At 40.4% G+C, this 18103-nt stretch overlaps 1 protein-coding gene across 2 annotated transcripts in view; it reads right to left on the bottom strand.

Moving 5' to 3' along the window:
• The window catches only part of LOC141777743 (contactin-associated protein-like 4), a 149309-nt gene that overhangs the window by 21021 nt on the left and 110185 nt on the right, over positions 1 to 18103 (bottom strand). For both annotated transcript variants that reach the window (XM_074652265.1, XM_074652264.1), the window contains exons 18-19: positions 8908 to 9147; positions 2904 to 3128 (exon numbers count right to left, since the gene is read on the bottom strand). In XM_074652265.1, coding sequence (XP_074508366.1) covers positions 2904 to 3128; positions 8908 to 9147 — 465 coding nt within the window. The remainder of the gene's footprint in view (positions 1 to 2903; positions 3129 to 8907; positions 9148 to 18103) is intronic.

The raw sequence follows: 18103 nt of genomic DNA, 5'->3' as shown, positions 1-18103 counted from the left end.
GTTATTGTTCTACTTGTGACTGAATGTTTTAATGTTTGTTTTTCACTGCAAAGAGCTGCTAAACTGTTTTTCGTTGTTTTCAATGACAATGACAATAAAGTATCTATCTATCTAAATATGAATCAATATTCTGTTATTGCAATGCCTATTCTAACACCTACTGTGTATGCCTTAGATGTTTTCATCTTGTAGTGTACTGTTTAGCTGTAAAAACCTGGCAGCCATGTTGAGATCTCTTGAGGGAATACTAAGCACCGCCCACCAGGCGGAGCACAGCCAATAGGAATTCTCTCTCTCTGAAATTACCTGTGAAGTCTCCTGTCACGGGCTACATATTTTAAAGCCTGAAAACAGAGCCATGAGGAGGAGCAGAAGTCTAGTTTTCTCTCAGAAAACTTTAATTACAATATGCTGAAAGGTTATTATGGGATTTTTGCCCAGTGATGCCAAAAATGTGTTACCTACTGAAGCTTTAAGTGGTTGACAAGGAATTTCTGTTTGGACTGAAGGAGGTTTTAACTGCAGAGAGGGAAAATAAAAAAAGAAAGGAGCTGAACAAAAGAAAGCTCTCAGGGATTTAATTGGACACTTCAGTTTAAGTGCATTTACCTGACGACTCCACGGTCAGCATGGAACCTTAATGCCCTGCTGTCCATCAGCTTTCTCTGAGTCATTAACATCAGAAAAAAATCCATTTACAGCTAATTTGGCAGCAAAGTGCCAATTTTATTAGGCTACTGGATGCTGAAAATTGAATTTTATATTCAAAGTGCCTCCTACTACTGTTAAAAGCCAAACTCACAACATAATTATTTCACAGCAAAGTTTATAAAATACATCAGTAAGTTTTCTGCTGTTTTATTCAGCAGCACGGTGACCTATCACCCATTAGCAGCCCACCAAACTTGTATTCCCTCAGCACCACTCAGCAGGTCTCAGTGATAAGACCAGTGAACACTCTTTCACTCTTTCTTCCAGCCTGAGACAAAACGTAACAGCCGGACCGGTTGGACGGATTAAAAGGCAGTAGAGGCTGACAGGGTGAATCCAGAGAGAGGAAAGATCTGACAGATCCTGATCTGGTAAAGCTGCAGAGCAGAGGATGAGGATGAGGAGGAGGAGGAGGAGGAGGAGGAGGAAAAGAGAGGGGAGAGGAAGGACAGGAGGAGAGGTCGATATCAGGAGAAGATGACAGGAGGAAGAGGGAGGAGAGGTAAGATGAGCGACTGGGAGGAGACGCCAACAGAGGAAAGTAATTGAAAAAGTGGAAAAGGAAACGTCTAGACGAGATTTTTCATTTTAGGTTTGAAAATGTGGACAGAATAGTGTAAAAGAAGTAAGAGCAACAACGAGAAGTAAAGAGTATGTAATTAAAGCTGCAGTGGGTAGAATTGGAGCAAATATGATTAAAGGTTCCATATCATGCTCATTTTCAGGTTCATACTTGTATTTTGTGTTTCTACTAGAACATGTTTACATGCTTTAATGTTCAAAAAACACATTATTTTCCTTGTGCTGTCTGCCTGAATATACCTGTATTAACCTCTGTCTGAAACGCTCCGTTTTAGGCTATTTCAATGGAATTGCAACTTAATTGCGTGGCTAGGCAACAGTTTGGGTCCATGTTTACTTCCTGTCAGCTGATGTTATTTGCATACACTGCAACAGGAAATAAACTGGGACACATTTAGAATGTTTACGTTTAAAACCATGTAATGTTATATTTGTGACATCACAAATGGACAGCAATCCTAACGGCTTGTTTCAGACGCGCAATTTCTGAATACGGGCTGTGGGTATTTCTCTGTATATTGAGCGTTTTGATAGTTTAACAGTATTTATATCACTTAAACCTGCTTTATAATATAAAAGACATGAAAATCTCACTTTTTGCAATATGGGACCTTTAAAAAAAATATTTTTATAAAACGATCATCATCATCATCATCATCATCATCTGAAACAAATCATGTGCTACTGTGTCCTCCGGTGCTCCTAAAGGCATCTACAAGATTTCACAAACCGGAGGAAAACAACCAATCAGAGCCAAGTTGGAGTCTGCCATCCAGCAGTCAGTCACTTGCGAACTCCGACCAAACGGTCAAACTAGGCAGCGCTGATCAAATATGAATCAATATTATGGTACGTTAATGCCTATTTCTCACCTCAATTGTTTTCAGAATCATCTTGTAGTGCACGGTTTAGCTGTAAAATGAGAATGTTTGTGACGCCGCTGCCATGTTGAGATCTCTTGAGGGAATACCAAGCACCACCCACATGACGGGAGCACAGCCAATAGGAATGCTCTCTATCTGAAATGACCTGTGATTGGCCAAAGTCTCCCGTCACGGGCTAGATTTCCTAAAGCCTGAAAACAGAGCCAAGAGGAGGTGCAGAAGTCTAGTTTTCTCTCAGAACACTTGAATTACAATATGCTGAAAGGTTATGGGATTTTTTCCCAATAATGCCAAAATTATACTTTCTACTGAAGCTTTAACTAGAAGGGTAGGGATGGGGGAGTACAAATTTGACAAAGGTGTTAAGACATTGAAAGAAGACTGCAAGTGAGAAGGAGGCATACAGGAAAAGAAGCTTATGAGAAGCTTTTCATAAATAATAGAGGACATTCAACTTCAACTCTGAATAATCTGGAGGAGAGGAGACCAAAAAAAGGGATGTGAAAAAGGCCTGAGAGAGGGAAGCGAATAGGAGGAGAGGTGTTTAAGGGGCTTATAAAAAAATTATACAACTAATCTTGTTTTAAAAATAATTTAAAGAAATAAATGCTGCAGGAAAGAGAAGTCAAGGTAGATGGGATGATTTAAAAAGAAAATAAGACACACTACCTCAATCTTGTGCAACAGCCACACAAATAAACTCCTACAAAATAAAAGCCTCCTCACCGTGCTTGTTGATGAGCAGGGCCAGGTACTCTCTGTAGTAGGAGCTGATGTAGAGCAGCAGAGCCGGACTCTGGCTGGTCCTGAAGCTCAGGGAGACGTTCTCTCCTCTCAGCGTCATGTCCGAGTAGATGGAGGACGGCAGGGCGCTGGCGTTCCTGCTCAACTCGTACGGCTCCTTGAATGTGTAGCTGACGGACGTCCCTGACTTGAAGCTGGCTGACACCTCTGGAGGAAGGGAGCGAGACAGCCACGGAGAGGTTACAGCACAGGCTTGTATTTGGCAATATCAGAAATGGAAAGGAAAAAATGAAAGCTGATTTAGCAAGATATATAAAAACAGAGTGTTCTTTGAATTTTTTTTTTGCCACACTGGCAAAAGAAACATCAAAGATCTTTCTGACAAAAAACTCCAGCATTATAAAGCTTTCATTTTTAGCAACTGACTCATTCAGACTACAAACATGTTTAAACCTCTTGAATCTTGAAAGATAAATGGAGGCTTTTTGATGGTTTCAAATCAAGAGTACCGCCATGGATTTTTCCTTTCCTTTCCTTTCCTTTCTTGTTTATCTTTAGGGCCCGAGCACCGACAACATCGGGCCAGCGAAGGCCCTGTTGAAACTGGGGGAATTATTTTTCTTTTTCTTAAAATGAATTGCCTTTTCGAGGCCTTCGCCATGCTCAAAAAGTTGTTAAACTTGGCACACTTATCAGACGCGGTGAAGATTTTTAGTATTTTAAGGGTCTCGGGCTTGGGTGTTGCAAAATGGCTCGCTAGCGCCCCCTAGAAAGTTAGAAAAATTGAGCCCCTCGCTCCGGATTCACCTACATGTATGAAATTTGGCAGACAGATGTAACATATGGAGATGCACAGAAAAGCCTCTGGGAGGTATGCCCAAAACTCAACAGGAAGTCAGTCATTTTGAATTTAATGTGCTTTTTTTTGCCATTTTTAGTGTTTTATAGGCCGTGTACTTTAACAAACTCCTACAGATTTAATCAGATCGACTTGAAATTTGGTCAGGACCATCTTAAGACCTTCAAGATGAAAAGTTATTAAAATGGTGAGTTTTTACTAAACGACCTGACCGTGGCATAGCGGCCAATTTGAGCCATTCGCCATGAAACAGGAAGTTGTTGTAACTCCACTATACATAGTCCGATCTGCCCCAAATTTCTCAGGCATGATGGTGGTCCAGTTCTAATGGAATTTACATGTCAATATAGACTCATAGCCCCGCCCCAAGACGTTAGCCCCGCCCCTTTTCATAACTCATGAACTGTTTGTCGTAGAGTCTTGTGGCGGGCGTTGTTGCACTCATCACAGTTCCGGTTTCATTGCGCCTGGCCGCGTCGATCGGTGTCCCGCCAGTACTCCTGACGTGCGGGAAGGTGCGAGGGCCCGTTCATCGTTGCTCGCAGCTTTAATTTAGATTTACATTTTAGGGATTTCACTCTCTCTTATTCACGATGATTTAGGATACTTTCACACCCCGAACAAACACCACCATGGAACTGGACCGAAACCTTTTCACTCAGCAGTTGATAAACTGCAGCTATTGGAGGGACTGAACTTGTGAATATCTTGTAACAGTCAAGATATTTCTGTATAAGTGATCATAATATTATTTTCAACTGCCCTTACCAAATAGGAATTTATTCAAGTGTGCTATTAGTATACTTATTTTAAACTGAAAATAAGAGAGTATACTTTCAGTTTACTTTTTATGTACTTATCATTGATATACTTAAGTATATTTCGCTTATGCACACAAGTATACAGAAAAGTCTAAGTATACTTGGCTTATACTTGTGCTTAATCTTTTGAAAGATATATTTAAGAAAAGTATAATTAAGTATTCTTGCCTTATAGGTCTACAGAAAGGTATACTTGGCTTGTAGTTGTGTTTACTTACTTTATAGCATATTAAAGTGTGTGAGAGTTTTTGTGAACAAATGTTTTGATATGAATTTACTTCAGTTCATCAAGAATTTTCTACGTTTTTGGATTCTCGGTTCACCCTGGAGGCATGCGAGAAAAATTTATTTATTTTTTATCATCACAAAACATTAAGCCAAATAGCTAAAGGAGAAAGTCTCTTTACATAATACATAAATCATTGGCTAAGTATTATAACTTAAGTATACAAAGTGTACTTTCATAGACTTAAAAAGTGGGCTACAAGTATATACAAGTACGTACAGTATAAAAACTAGTCCATTGTATAATTGCAGTACAAAATACAACATAGATGTAAACTAGTTGAGTACTCAACTCTACTTTAAGTGTAAGAACTTACTGTTCCTACACTTAAAGTACACTTAAAATTATACTTTCATAAACTAAAACGTGGGCCAATTTAGTCCCAAGAAGTATTAAATTAGCACACTTATAAATATGCTACTAGTACATTGGTATTAGCATACTTACTATATAAAGTATACTTCGGGGAAATATAGTTGAACAAGACTTAAGTATACTTCCAAATAAACTTGAAGTGTACTACTTTTTCGTAAGGGTGATGTAACTTTCAGGAACAGTTTCAGAGCAGGATTAAAGTGCTGCTGTGAGTCACAGCCCTGATGGCAGCAAAGTCTTTTACCGCCATTTATTACTGTAGTTTTAATGATAGATTTCTTGGAAGTAGAATCAATTGACTTTTCATCCTGTGTGAACACCATTTATTTCACTTTGCAGCATCTCTTTTGTTTTTTCCTCCAGTAGAGTAGTTGATCAATATTACCAGGAAGAGAATAATTGTTTTCCTGGCAGAGAACAATTCATATATTTACAGTAACTTTCCACTTTGTTGCAATATTATAATCAATTACTTGAGGTTATTTTTAGCTTGATCGGACATGTACATCATCTAAACAACTGTGAAACTGCCACACAAGGCTTTCCTCAAGATACCTGCCAGGAAAAAAATAAACCTTCATATTAAAGGGACTGTTTGTAACTGTAACTTCTTACACGTACAAATCATTGCGAGTCGGTGTCCCCTGCGTGCTCGCGTGTGGCTACGCTGTTCAGACTCAGACTCCAACACAAACTACACGGAAGCACCAAAAAGTTCTATCTAGTGAAGCCAGTCTGTTAAACAGTGTTGGCCGCATTTGGAGGACGCGGGGGAGATCGTAGCTTTGATCTCCAGGTCCGGAGTCTCTGCTGTACTCTGCTCCTCTGCCTGTCTTCACTCACACACCACGCTCGTTCACGCTCTTTCGCTCCAGTCTCAAGTTCATGCGCGCACACTACACACTGCAGAAGAGTTAGTTTAGCTCTGAGAATATCTAGTGAATGTACAGTGGACGTTTGTGCAGAAATAACTGCTGCAGCTCCTCCAGACCAACAGAGGTTTCCCGTGTCTTGTGAAGTGACGGGGCTCCGCAGAGAGAAACGTTATCGTCTCCGACCAAAACTCCGGTGTCTCCCCTGTTCCCTCCGACCACGGTCGGGAGGTTGAGGCAGGAAAAGCCAACACTGGGATCAGCATTGATTCATGGAGAGACCTTTGTCTGGTCAGCTAACATTACTGCCAAGCAGATGAAATATAGAGTGACATTGTGCTTTTAGCTGACGTGTGTCTCCTCACTGTTTTGAGCGATGCTCGTTCATGTTTATGTAGAGCGAGCACAAGCGCGAGCAACAGGACGCTGACTTTCGTTGACTTAACGGCCACAGGTGTCGCTGTTAACAAGCTATTTCTGATTCTTACAAATAGTCCCTTTAATTACAGAAAAGTGTTTAGCTCCGTTTCCTGACAACTTTAAATACAGCTATATCAATGCGGTATTTTAAATGCATGAGAGCAATTCAAATTCTCTTCCTGCGCCTCAGCCTGCTGACGTAGATGCAGACAAGTACAGTGGATAGTTGTTGGGAAGAGAGTCGCTGAACTCACTTAAGTTCCTGAACTCAGACGTGAACTTCAACGCAATGACGCAATATTAGTGCAATTAATCTAAGATCAAACAAACGACTTAAATAGACTCCAGCACATCAAACAGACACTATTTGCATGCAACCTCTGATGCCATACGGTAGCTAAGCACTTCTTGATGAGTGGTAAGTGCATTAAAAGGTTCACTGGAATAGTAAAGATTTTTAACCTTTCAACAGCAGCAGAAAAAACACCCACACATGGACGTTCTGACTAAGAGTCTCCTCTTTTTATCTTGTGTTTATTTCTAAATGCATTTCCATCCACTGTGAGAGTACATTATGAGAATATATCCTATTAAGAGTCCTATAGAAGTAACTGCCTGCCTGTATGCACTAAATGACTTATTAGACAACATCTGTGTCAAGACACAGACGTTCAGCGTGAAGGACAATTTATAGGCAGTATATTATTTTGGCATCATTGGTCAAAGATTCCATAATAACCTTTCAGCATATTGTAATTCAAGTGTTCTGAGGGAAAACTACACTTCTGCACCTCCTCATGGCTCTGTTTTCAGGCTTTTTTTCAGATTACCTGTCTCATGCACTACTGTCAGGATATAGTGACCGTTTAATAAAAAATTACTTTTTTTAATCATATTTGCTTCATTTCTACCCACTGCAGCTTTAAATATTTAATTCTCCTCTGAAAGGAGCTTCAAGCTGACCCGAGACATCAAAACTCAACCTTGGATGTTGAGATATATGAGTCAGCTGCAGTAAATTGTTCACATTATATGTATCATTTTGATTTTGTCATATGGATTGCCTATGTTGTATTTTCATATATTGTTAATCTGTACACACGACATCTATTGCGCGTCTGTCCGTCCTGGAAGAGGGATCCCTCCTCTTTTGCTCTTCCTAAGGTTTCTAACATTCTTTTCTCTGTTAGAAATGTTTTTTTGGGTCAAGTTTTTCCACATCTGATGAGAGGGTCGTCCTGTAAAGGACAGAGGGTGTCTTATTCTGTAGCCCCCTGAGGCAAATTTGTGATATTGGGCTATACAAATAAAACTGGCTTGACTTGACTAAATGTAAAGCAAAGAGGAGGGGATGGAGGCAGGATGTGACACTGTTTAGCATGTTTTAAAGTGGTTAGACAGGTCAGGTCAAGGTAATGCTGTTTGGGCGAAAGAGAAATACAGAATGAACCCTTTTAATGGCTTCAGCTTTATAAAGACTGTGACAACAGAACAAAGAAGAAATGTAGCAATTCAGCAGTGAAAGAGAAGACTGCCAGCAGGTAAACATGGATGTAAACGATGATAATAATAACTGATTTACAAATGTTCTATGAGGAAGGAAATGCATCCGAAACATTTGTTAGACCTCAATGCATTTTAGTGAACAACACAGATAAACAGATTTATCAGTTTGCTGCTGTTCAGACTCAAACAAGCATGAGTGGGCCTGCATCTTGGAGGATGATATATGAACTGCAGCTTCTACTATAGTCATACGTCATATTCCCATATTCCCATTTTACCAACAACCTTCTTCTCTTTTTTTTGGTTAGGTTATGGTTAGGAAACGGTCGTGGTTGACGTTATCTTCACTGACTAACGGCTCACATGACTCACGGGACTGACGATACTAATAAATCGGGTAACTAATGACTGACCTGACATAATCAGTCAGACATGAACAGCGGTCTCCTGGTTGGAAGTCTTGTGTTTGTTTGACCAATCCACCACCCATCCAGCCCGCCCTTAGTGGACTCTCACGCTATTAATACTACGTCACTTGCTCCAACCGTCAAATAACATAGTGGGTGGGTTTACATTGGAGTTAGCTGAAAACCCGACCTGTTACTTAGTGTCGGTAAAGGGCGCCTCCAAGTGTCGGTATTCGATGCCGAGGGGTGCTGACCAATCGGTGGTATTTGACGAGTTGGGAGTGAGACCAGGGCACTATGGAGCTTTACTTCTGTATCCTTCAGCTTGTATGGTCTCTTTTTAAGGGTGTGACATGTTATCTGTGACAAAAGCTCAATTAAGAAGTGATTTTTAGAAAAAATGTCTTCCAAATAAATAAACACCTGCAGTATGTGTGTACCTGTATGGCAGAAGACTCCAGTGTATGCTGACAGGCTGCAGTCGCAGTGGAAGCCGTTGGCTCTCTCCACACAGCGGCCCTGGTTCTGGCAGAGCAAGCCGTAGCTGCTGCAGTGACCCGGGCAGCCGGGTCGAACCCCGGGTGTGATCTTCGCCCGCTCCTCCAGGTCCAGGGTGACGCCGTTCAGCTGCAGGGAGCGAATACAGCCCCGGAAGCCCTTCTGCCTGGACGCCGTGCCTCCTGAAAACATGAAAACATTTATTTTTTAAAATCTCATGTTTCTGTGTGGGGATGTAAAATGCTTCATTTCCTTTTTGGCTGAAATGGCCCTAATATCACAAGCAATCATCGTCAAAAGAACAAAGATTCCCGTGTTTGTCCTCTTTGTCCCAGTCTCTTTTATGTATGTTTTCTTTCTCTCTCGTTTTTCATTACTCCTCCTCCCGTCATCAACAGCAGATCCTAATGTCGCCTCTAGTCCCCAGAAGCTCCAAACTGTCAACACCCTTCTTATAAAATGACACCATGATGAAACAGCAACAAGGCAACAGGCTGAAGGTGGAGAACCAAATCGGAGACATAACTTCCAGCAGCTGTCTTTCCATCTGTGTGTGTGGTGCAGAATGGCAGATTTCCTTCCTTTTCAATCACTTTCACTTGCACCCTTTCACCATCTCTAGCACCTCACTTGCAATCTGTCTGTTTTTTTTCCAAAAAACAGCTACAAACCTGAGCACAGTGAACATATATCAAAAATACACGTCCACCGTTAAACACACACATGCTGGGCGCGCATATGTGCTGGCAGGAGTTCAAACCTGATGACCTGTCATCAAGCTCACGGATTGAAATTGTTATTGTTGTCAGAGTTCAGACATGCCAGCACTTTGCTCTCGGTTTTCAAAACTTCCTATTGTTCAGTAGCAGCAGCAGCAGCAGAAAAATATAAAAATACTGTTGGTAGGAATCACAAAAGCAACAGTGCAGAGGTAAAGATTGCAGAATGACACAACAAGAAGAGTACCGACTCTTTCAGAGGCTCTAGAGGTTCAGTTTTAGAGTGAAGGTATACAGATATCATATCATGACATTTTCAAAGGGGTCCCTTGACCTCTGACCTCAAGATATGTGACTGAAAATGGGTTCTATGTGTACCCACGAGTCTCCCCTTTACAGACATGCCCACTTTATGATAATCACATGCAGTTTAAAAGTGTTATTATCGCCTATTCTAAAAATGGTATATTTTAATATTTATGCATACTGGGGTCTCTAAACAGTCTAAGAAATCCATAAATTGTGTATCACTGTAAAGCTGAGACTCTTGTGGATCCAATGAGACCAACTGTATTCATGTGTGATGATGTTAGTCCCCATAGGAGACATTTCATTTTAGTGAGACCATATTTTGAAACTTCACCTCACAAATGACCTGTGGTGACCTCTAGGATAATCACAGCCTCATGAAACTTTATAGCCACAAACTAGAGACCTAGAGCATTCAGAGGATGGATGAATCAAACTAGAGATCTAGAGCATTCAGAGGATGGATGGATCAGACTAGAGACCTAGAGCATTCAGAGGATGGATGAATCCAACTAGAGACCTAGAGCATTCAGAGGATGGATGGATCCAACTAGAGACCTAGAGCATTCAGAGGACGGATGGATCCAACTAGAGACCTAGAGCATTCAGAGGATGGATGGATCAGACTAGAAACCTAGAGCATTCAGAGGATGGATGGATCAAACTAGAGACCTAGAGCATTCAGAGGATGGATGGATCAGACTAGAGACCTAGAGCATTCAGAGGATGGATGGATCAGACTAGAGACCTAGAGCATTCAGAGGATGGATGGATCAAACTAGAGACCTAGAGCATTCAGAGGATGGATGGATCAGACTAGAAACCTAGAGCATTCAGAGGATGGATGGATCCAACTAGAGACCTAGAGCATTCAGAGGATGGATGGATCAAACTAGAGACCTAGAGCATTCAGTGGATGGATGGATCAGACTAGAGACCTAGAGCATTCAGAGGATGGATGGATCAGACTAGAGACCTAGAGCCTTCTGAGGATGGATGAATCAGACTAGAGACCTAGAGCATTTAGAGGATGGATGGATTCAACTAGAGACCTAGAGCATTCAGAGGATGGATGGATCAAACTAGAGACCTAGAGCATTCAGAGGATGGATGGCTTTCGTAGCTACATTGACAACAATTTCTGAGCAGTTTACACAACACAAGTGCTCACCATCTAATCACCGAAAAATGCAATTCTTGCAGAAATCTACAAATGTCAAAAGTCTTTGATCCCAAATCACAGCATGGCTTTTTCTACGGTGTTCCTCAAGGACTTGGTGTCCTAATGTGGTATTTTGGAGGGATTTCAATTATCAATAAAAGGCATAAAAGCTCAAAAAAAATAAAATTCTTATTGTAGGATGGGTTGAATAACTTGTTTGTTTACACAGGTTTGGTCATGATTTCAAATATAATTGTTGCATTCAGAAATGAGAGAACCCACTGAAGATTATAGCCATTAGGGATGTCCATAATTAACCGTTTAACTGTTAACTGACATTAAGCATTTTAACCGATTAACGCTATCGGTTAAAACGGTTAAAAGAAATGTTAATAATTAACTCAAAAGTTGAGCGGCTCAGAGGAGCGGCTCGTCTCTTTAAGGAGAAAAGCTGGTCCACCTTAACAGCCCACCTTAAGAGGCGGAGCCGGAGTTGCAGGATACAGGAAGTCGGTCTCCGGCTCTCTTGAGCGGAGCGGAGGAGTTGTAGTTTTGTAGCATTTATTCACCGACAAATAAACTGTACACATACTGCTACACCTACGTTCACAGCTAGAACGCCACCAACAACCTCAGACTCACCGCCAACACACACACACGGTCTGTTGGAAACTCGCTAAAGACTACGTGTGCGGCGGCGAGCATGAAGCCTCCGGCAATGCGAGAGCTGCTAACATAGCACAAATACACACAAAGTTATGCCGGGCAGACAAAGTATTGTTACGCCGGGCAGACACACAGCTGACAACCTGCTAAACTAAACTGAATGTGCAGTTTCACTACACGCAGCATCGTAGCTGCTAAGTTAACGCTCCCTGACGGTGAACTGGGGACTCCCGTCAACCAATCTGTTGTGCTCCTGCAGCTGGTACACCGCTGCATGCGAGGCACAAATCTTGTCGGTTAACGGTTAATAATTGGTTGACGAGGGTCGGTTATCGGTTAAGAACATTTTTCAAAATGAGCATCCCTAATAGCCATCATAGATTTTAATTTTAGGCGCCTTTTACGTTGCCAAAAGACACTTTACAGAAAAAAGCGGAAAACTACGTTAATGACAAAGTGTGGCTGGTTTTGTTGGTTTCTGGGTTGAGCATTCAGGAGTGTGTTGACACTAAATGTGCAGACATGTGAGAGTGAAACCTTCAGAATCTGGAAACTTTGAACAGCTACTGTATAACTGCACAGCTGCTTAGTGAAGGTTTTATATGCAGCAGTAAAACATTGATCGTAAAACTTCGAGTGAAGACAGTGCTTGCAAGAATCCCTTCTGGGAAGGTAAGATCATTTCTAAAAAAGCATAATGAGGGATTTTGTGGAGTAAAGATTAAAGCAAAGATCAAAGAGTCCAAACCTCTGTGAGACCTTCAAGATCAGTGAGGAATTTCAACCGCCATATACTGTACAACCGCAGCCCCTCTACACGAGATCCTGCTGTGAGAGCACACTCTGTACATACAGTATGAGACCACATGAGAGTGTACGCAAAAAACAATTAGTGAAATGGAGATCAAAGCGAGCGTCAAAGGCAAAGTGTGTGGTTCACAATGCAAAGAACATCCAAGCAAAGAGAGCAAAAGAGAGCGTGAACTCTCAGACTGGAGGGTTAGCAGAAGAAAACTGTGGAGCAGAGAGAGGTTCAACCACACATCCAACAGTGCAGCCTCTGCTCTGAGAGGACATGAGAGCAGGATATTAGAAGATAAAACACACATCGGATTGGGCCGTCTGCCACATACTGTATATGTGAGGTAAAACAAATCAGTGGTCAAAGAGTACGAAAGGCTTATTTTCTAATAATCTTAATCATTTCTTCATTATTGTTTTTAGTCACACTAGCGGCGAGGCTCTAGGGATGTCTGTCTGTCCATCAGTTCCAAACTTTGGTCCAAACATCTCAACAACTATTGCATATGAATTACTTCTTACTGTAAGACTCATTCATACATCAATGCAGGCCGCTTCATTACCGGGGTTCCTGCTTTAATCACAGTAAAAGCTCCTTTTGATGCAGATTTCAATGCATTTAAACTTTTACACCCGCCCCCGTCTTTTTCATAAACCCATTTTTGTCTTTTTTAGGGGGGTACAGGGGGTCTTTAGGGGGAGATAGCAGGTCAACAGTAGATGTCACATAGAAGTGATGTACGTCATCTGAAAACTGGGAACCTGAAGATTAATTTGAGATGCAGCTCAGCACTGTGTGTCAAGTTATTCTAGTCATAAATCAAAAATAATGAATTGATTAATTAATTAAAATAAATTGTGAAAGTGTATAAGGTCTTAGAACAATGTGATAGAAGTTTGGTCATCCCCATGCTCTATTATGTCTTATAGGTTTTTGCAGCAATGTTTGGGTTGATACCATTTGTTACACAGATTTGGTGCTGAGTTTAGCAATTTTTTACAACTTGAGAATTGATAAAAATTATCAATAATTCCTCTAGAATACCACATTAAGACACCAAGACCTTGAAGAACACCATAGAAAAAGCCATGCTGTGTGATGGTCTCTGCCTCTTCCAACTTTGGCGCTAGCGGAAGTTCTTGTTCCCACAATACAATGCGTATTTAAAAATACGGGAAAAACTCTTGTGAAAAATCAATACAGAAAATTCCTTTATATTAACACGGTACATTGGCCTGTATTTTTACAGACTTTTCTTAGAGTGTAGGAATGTCATCCATCCTCTGAATGCTCTAGATCTCTAGTTTATGGTTGTAAAGTTCCATGAGGCTGTGATTATCCTGGAGGTCACCACAGGTCATTTTATACAGGGAGGTCAAATAAAAAAAAAATGGTCTCTATGGGGACTAACGTCATCACACATGAATACAATTGGACTCACAAGAGTCTCAGCTTTACAGTGATACCCAATTTATGTATTCCAAGACTGTTTAGGGACCCCAGTATGCAGAAATATTCAAATATACCATTTTAGAATAAGCAAAAATAACACATTTGTACTGCATGCAAAAAACTGCAAACTGCATGTTTTTTGCCCCAAACTGCATGTGATTATCATAAAGTGGGGATATCTGTAAAGGGGAGACTCGTTGGTACCCATAGAACCCATTTACATTCACATATATTTTGGTCACAGGTCAAAGGACCCCTTTGAAAATCGCCATGCCAGTTTTTCCTCGCCAAAACTTCATAGCGTTATTTGGCATTATTCCCGAAATGCCAGCATGATGGTTGGTAACAATGGATTCATCCTTTTATAGTTTCATATGATACCAATATCCCTCAAGGAGTGGAAGAGGTTAAACATGTTGGAGATTGATTCATCAAATTAGTTCTTTTACATTATTCTTTTAATTTTTAATTATTCAATATTTCTTATTGTATTGTTGGACATTGGTGCTTTTTATATATATTTATATAATATTTATGTAAACACATAACATAAGTCCTGTCTATTCCTCACCTTTATCTGTCCAGCTTGTTGTCCTTGTCCCTATAGCTGTTATTTCTATTTCTGTGCAAGTACATCGAGAGAGATGAAAAAACAGAGTCACATTCCTTGTATGTGCACACATACTTGACCAATAAATGTGATTCTGATTATTTCTGAGTATTTAGTTTGCTCTTGTTGATAAAATCCCCACAGCTGAGTGACAGAACAGAAAGGGACGTGGTTCTGAGACGTCTCAGTGCAAAGTCACTTTCCACCGAAATACCAACAACCGTCTTTGTGCTGCCTCATTTGAACAAACTCCCCGTGTGTCCGTGCCTCTCCTCCCTCATGTGCACCGGGCGCTCTGTCAGAGCATTGCGGAGAATTTATGACACTGAAATCAACCAATACCTCAGTCTAATTACTGCAGGTTTTCTTTTTAAACTTAATGGAAATACTTCCTCTGATGACACCGCTCGCAGCATGCAGAGAACAAATATATCGCCGCAGTTGCCAACGCAACACCAATAAACTACTGGTTATCTATCCAAACCAGGCTATACAACAAGTTATGTGAAAAGTATTTCACTTGAAACTGCTGCGTGTTGATATTTTACATCAACAAATATCGGCCAGTAAAGAAAAGCAATCCAATGGCCTATAAATCCATGCAAGGCAATAACACGGGTTATTAAACGAAACAATATAATTCACTGCCTATATATAAATCTGTATGTGGAATAATTAAGGCTCATAAATACACTGTTTAATGAATTGTGGCTTGTGAATTCATGGAAGACAACACAGTACCAATTACTGACTTATAAATCTGTGAAGGTCTCATGAATGCACTGCATGTGATAACAGAGTTTATCTGAAATGCACATAAGGATTAGAAATCCTAACAAATGTAAACATTCCTCCTTATGAATCTGTCTAAAACGGGATTACAGCTCATGAATAAGATGTACATAATGTTATAGTTTGTTCAGCAATGCTGTGGTTTTTGATTGAATACAAGCTGAGCTGATATGTTTATTTATACACATATTGTGTTCTGTAGATTTACATTTCAGGCATACAGTCGATGCTCTAAATAACTTTCTCAAGGAGACTTTAACAGTAAACACATTGTACTTTTTACTGTTTTTACACCAAACAAGGAGGACGGAAATTCTACATTTCTGCACGTCAAATTAAAGCAGCAGTGGGTAGAAAAAAGTTATTTTTATAAAACGGTCACTATATCCTGACAGTAGTACATGAGACATGTAATCTGAAAAAATCATGTTCCTCTGTGTCCTCTGGTGCTCCTAACGGCATCTGCAAGATTTCACAGACCGGAGGAAAACAAGCAGTCAGAGCTGATCTGGAGTCTGCCGTCCAGCTGCCGTCTATGAGAGCCGGCTGTCAATCACTCGCAAACTCCGATCAAACGGTCAAACTAGGCAGCGCTGATCAAATATGAATCAATATTCTGTTACTGTAATGCCTATTTCTCTCCTCAGATGTTTTCAGAATCATCTTGTAGTGCACGGTTTAGCTGTAAAATGAGAAAGTTTGTGACGCGGCAGCCATTTTTAGATCATTTGAGGAGATACCAAGCACCGCCAACCAGCCGTAGCAAACTTTCTCATTTTACAGCTAAACACTACAAGATGTTTCTGAAAACATTTGAGGAGAGAAATAGGCATTACAGTAACAGAATATTGATTCATATTTGATCAGTGCTGCCATGTTTTTCCGTTTGATCAGAGTTCATGAGTGATTGACAGCTGCCTCCATTGAATGAACAGCCAATAGGAACGCTCTCTCGCTCTGAAATGACCTGTGATTGGTCAAAGTCTCCCGTCACGGGCTAGATTTTTTAAAGCCTGAAAACAGAGCCATGAGGAGGAGCAGAAGTCTAGTTTTCTCTCAGAACACTTGAATTACAATATGCTGAAAGGTTATTATGGAATTCTTGCCCAATGTTGCCAAAAAACGTGTTGCCTACTGAAGCTTTAAGACCATTAAGTCAAATAATACAAACATCCATTACCAAACCATTCTGGGAAACAACTCCAGCACATTGTCATTCAAACACACAAACCTATCAGACTTACTCCGGTGTACCTCGATGATAATTCAGAGGTAAACATATACGGGTTCAGGCTGATGGACCTCAGAGCTGATTATTCAGCCAATCAATATTCACCTGGATCTCCCTGCTGCTGCTGCTGCCTTCATCCAATCTCACCACTGTTTGTTGGTTGGTTTTCCCTCCACACTGTGTGTTTACTGATAGGAAGTGACATACATAATATTTGCAGAATGATAACGCCTGATGATAAAAGATAGATTTTCATAATTTTTGTCCCCGTAGCTCCAGTGAGAGGTCACATAGAGGACCTCTCACATAGAGGATTCAAATTGTGGTATTGAACCGATGACGTAGAGATAAGCAGGGCTGCAGTATTGATGAAGTTTGTATTCTCAGCTCGCTGACGGTTAATTACATGACCATCTGATGAATCACTTACAGTTTCAGCTTCATTTACAGATTATTTAAAGACCCTCACTGCAGGAAATCACATCACAAACTACACTATATATTTCTGCTCGCTGGTGCATGCTTTATTTATTAAACATGATTATTGTTCGTGGTCAGAAACCATCGACTCAGCACTTTCATATTCAATAGTGCTGAGCAGCTGATGGCATTTAGCCAATAGCAGTTCAGCACAAAATATTTCTCTTCCTTTTAGAGTAAGTAGGACTCTGCAGGAGGAGGCCAGACCTGCTACTGTCGTGAGGCTTGAATCTCAGTCTAAACAGAGTTTGTACTGTAGTGGATGAAGAGGCAGTAGAAGCCTTATAGAATAGACATGCAGACTCAGCATCTTTTATATCCAATACCGCTGAGCAGACAACAAGAGTCAGCCAATAACAAATGTGGGAAAAAAAGAGAATATCTTCTTTTTTTTCTGAGGATTTAATCTCATTCTGAAGGGTATACTCATCATGCATTACCTGCTACAGTACTGGATCCCCTGTATATTAATGTGTCAAATTGGTATCTTCCATATTAATCACAACATAACGGAAATTAGTCAATAACAGTTTAGCATGTGTGAAAGAACCACAGTGATTTTAAAGTCAAGATGAAATGAAAACTGCCATTTTAACCCTTTCAGATCTCATCCCTGGTCATATTGTGCACATATTTAACAAAGAAATTACAAAAAATCTATTTCTTTGTATTTTTATATAAAAATCCCATAATATTTTCTTCTTCCAACAAAATGATGCATGCTTACGTAAACTAGTACCAACCAATTTCAACCAATAATATCATGTCATCCATCCATCAATCAATCTGCAACCTTTAGCGACAAGGGAGGTGTTTGTTTTTGTGTAGCCAAAGTCCTCTGTAGCTCAGTATCACACTACATTTTAAGCCCGCCCACTTTTTAGCAGTCCAATCAGATGCAAATGATTTGATTTA

This window comes from Sebastes fasciatus, chromosome 11 (genome assembly GCF_043250625.1).
Source record: "Sebastes fasciatus isolate fSebFas1 chromosome 11, fSebFas1.pri, whole genome shotgun sequence".
Lineage (NCBI taxonomy): Eukaryota > Metazoa > Chordata > Actinopteri > Perciformes > Sebastidae > Sebastes > Sebastes fasciatus.
Note: the sequence above shows the minus strand (reverse complement) of the source record. Positions and strands in the feature narration are given on the sequence as shown.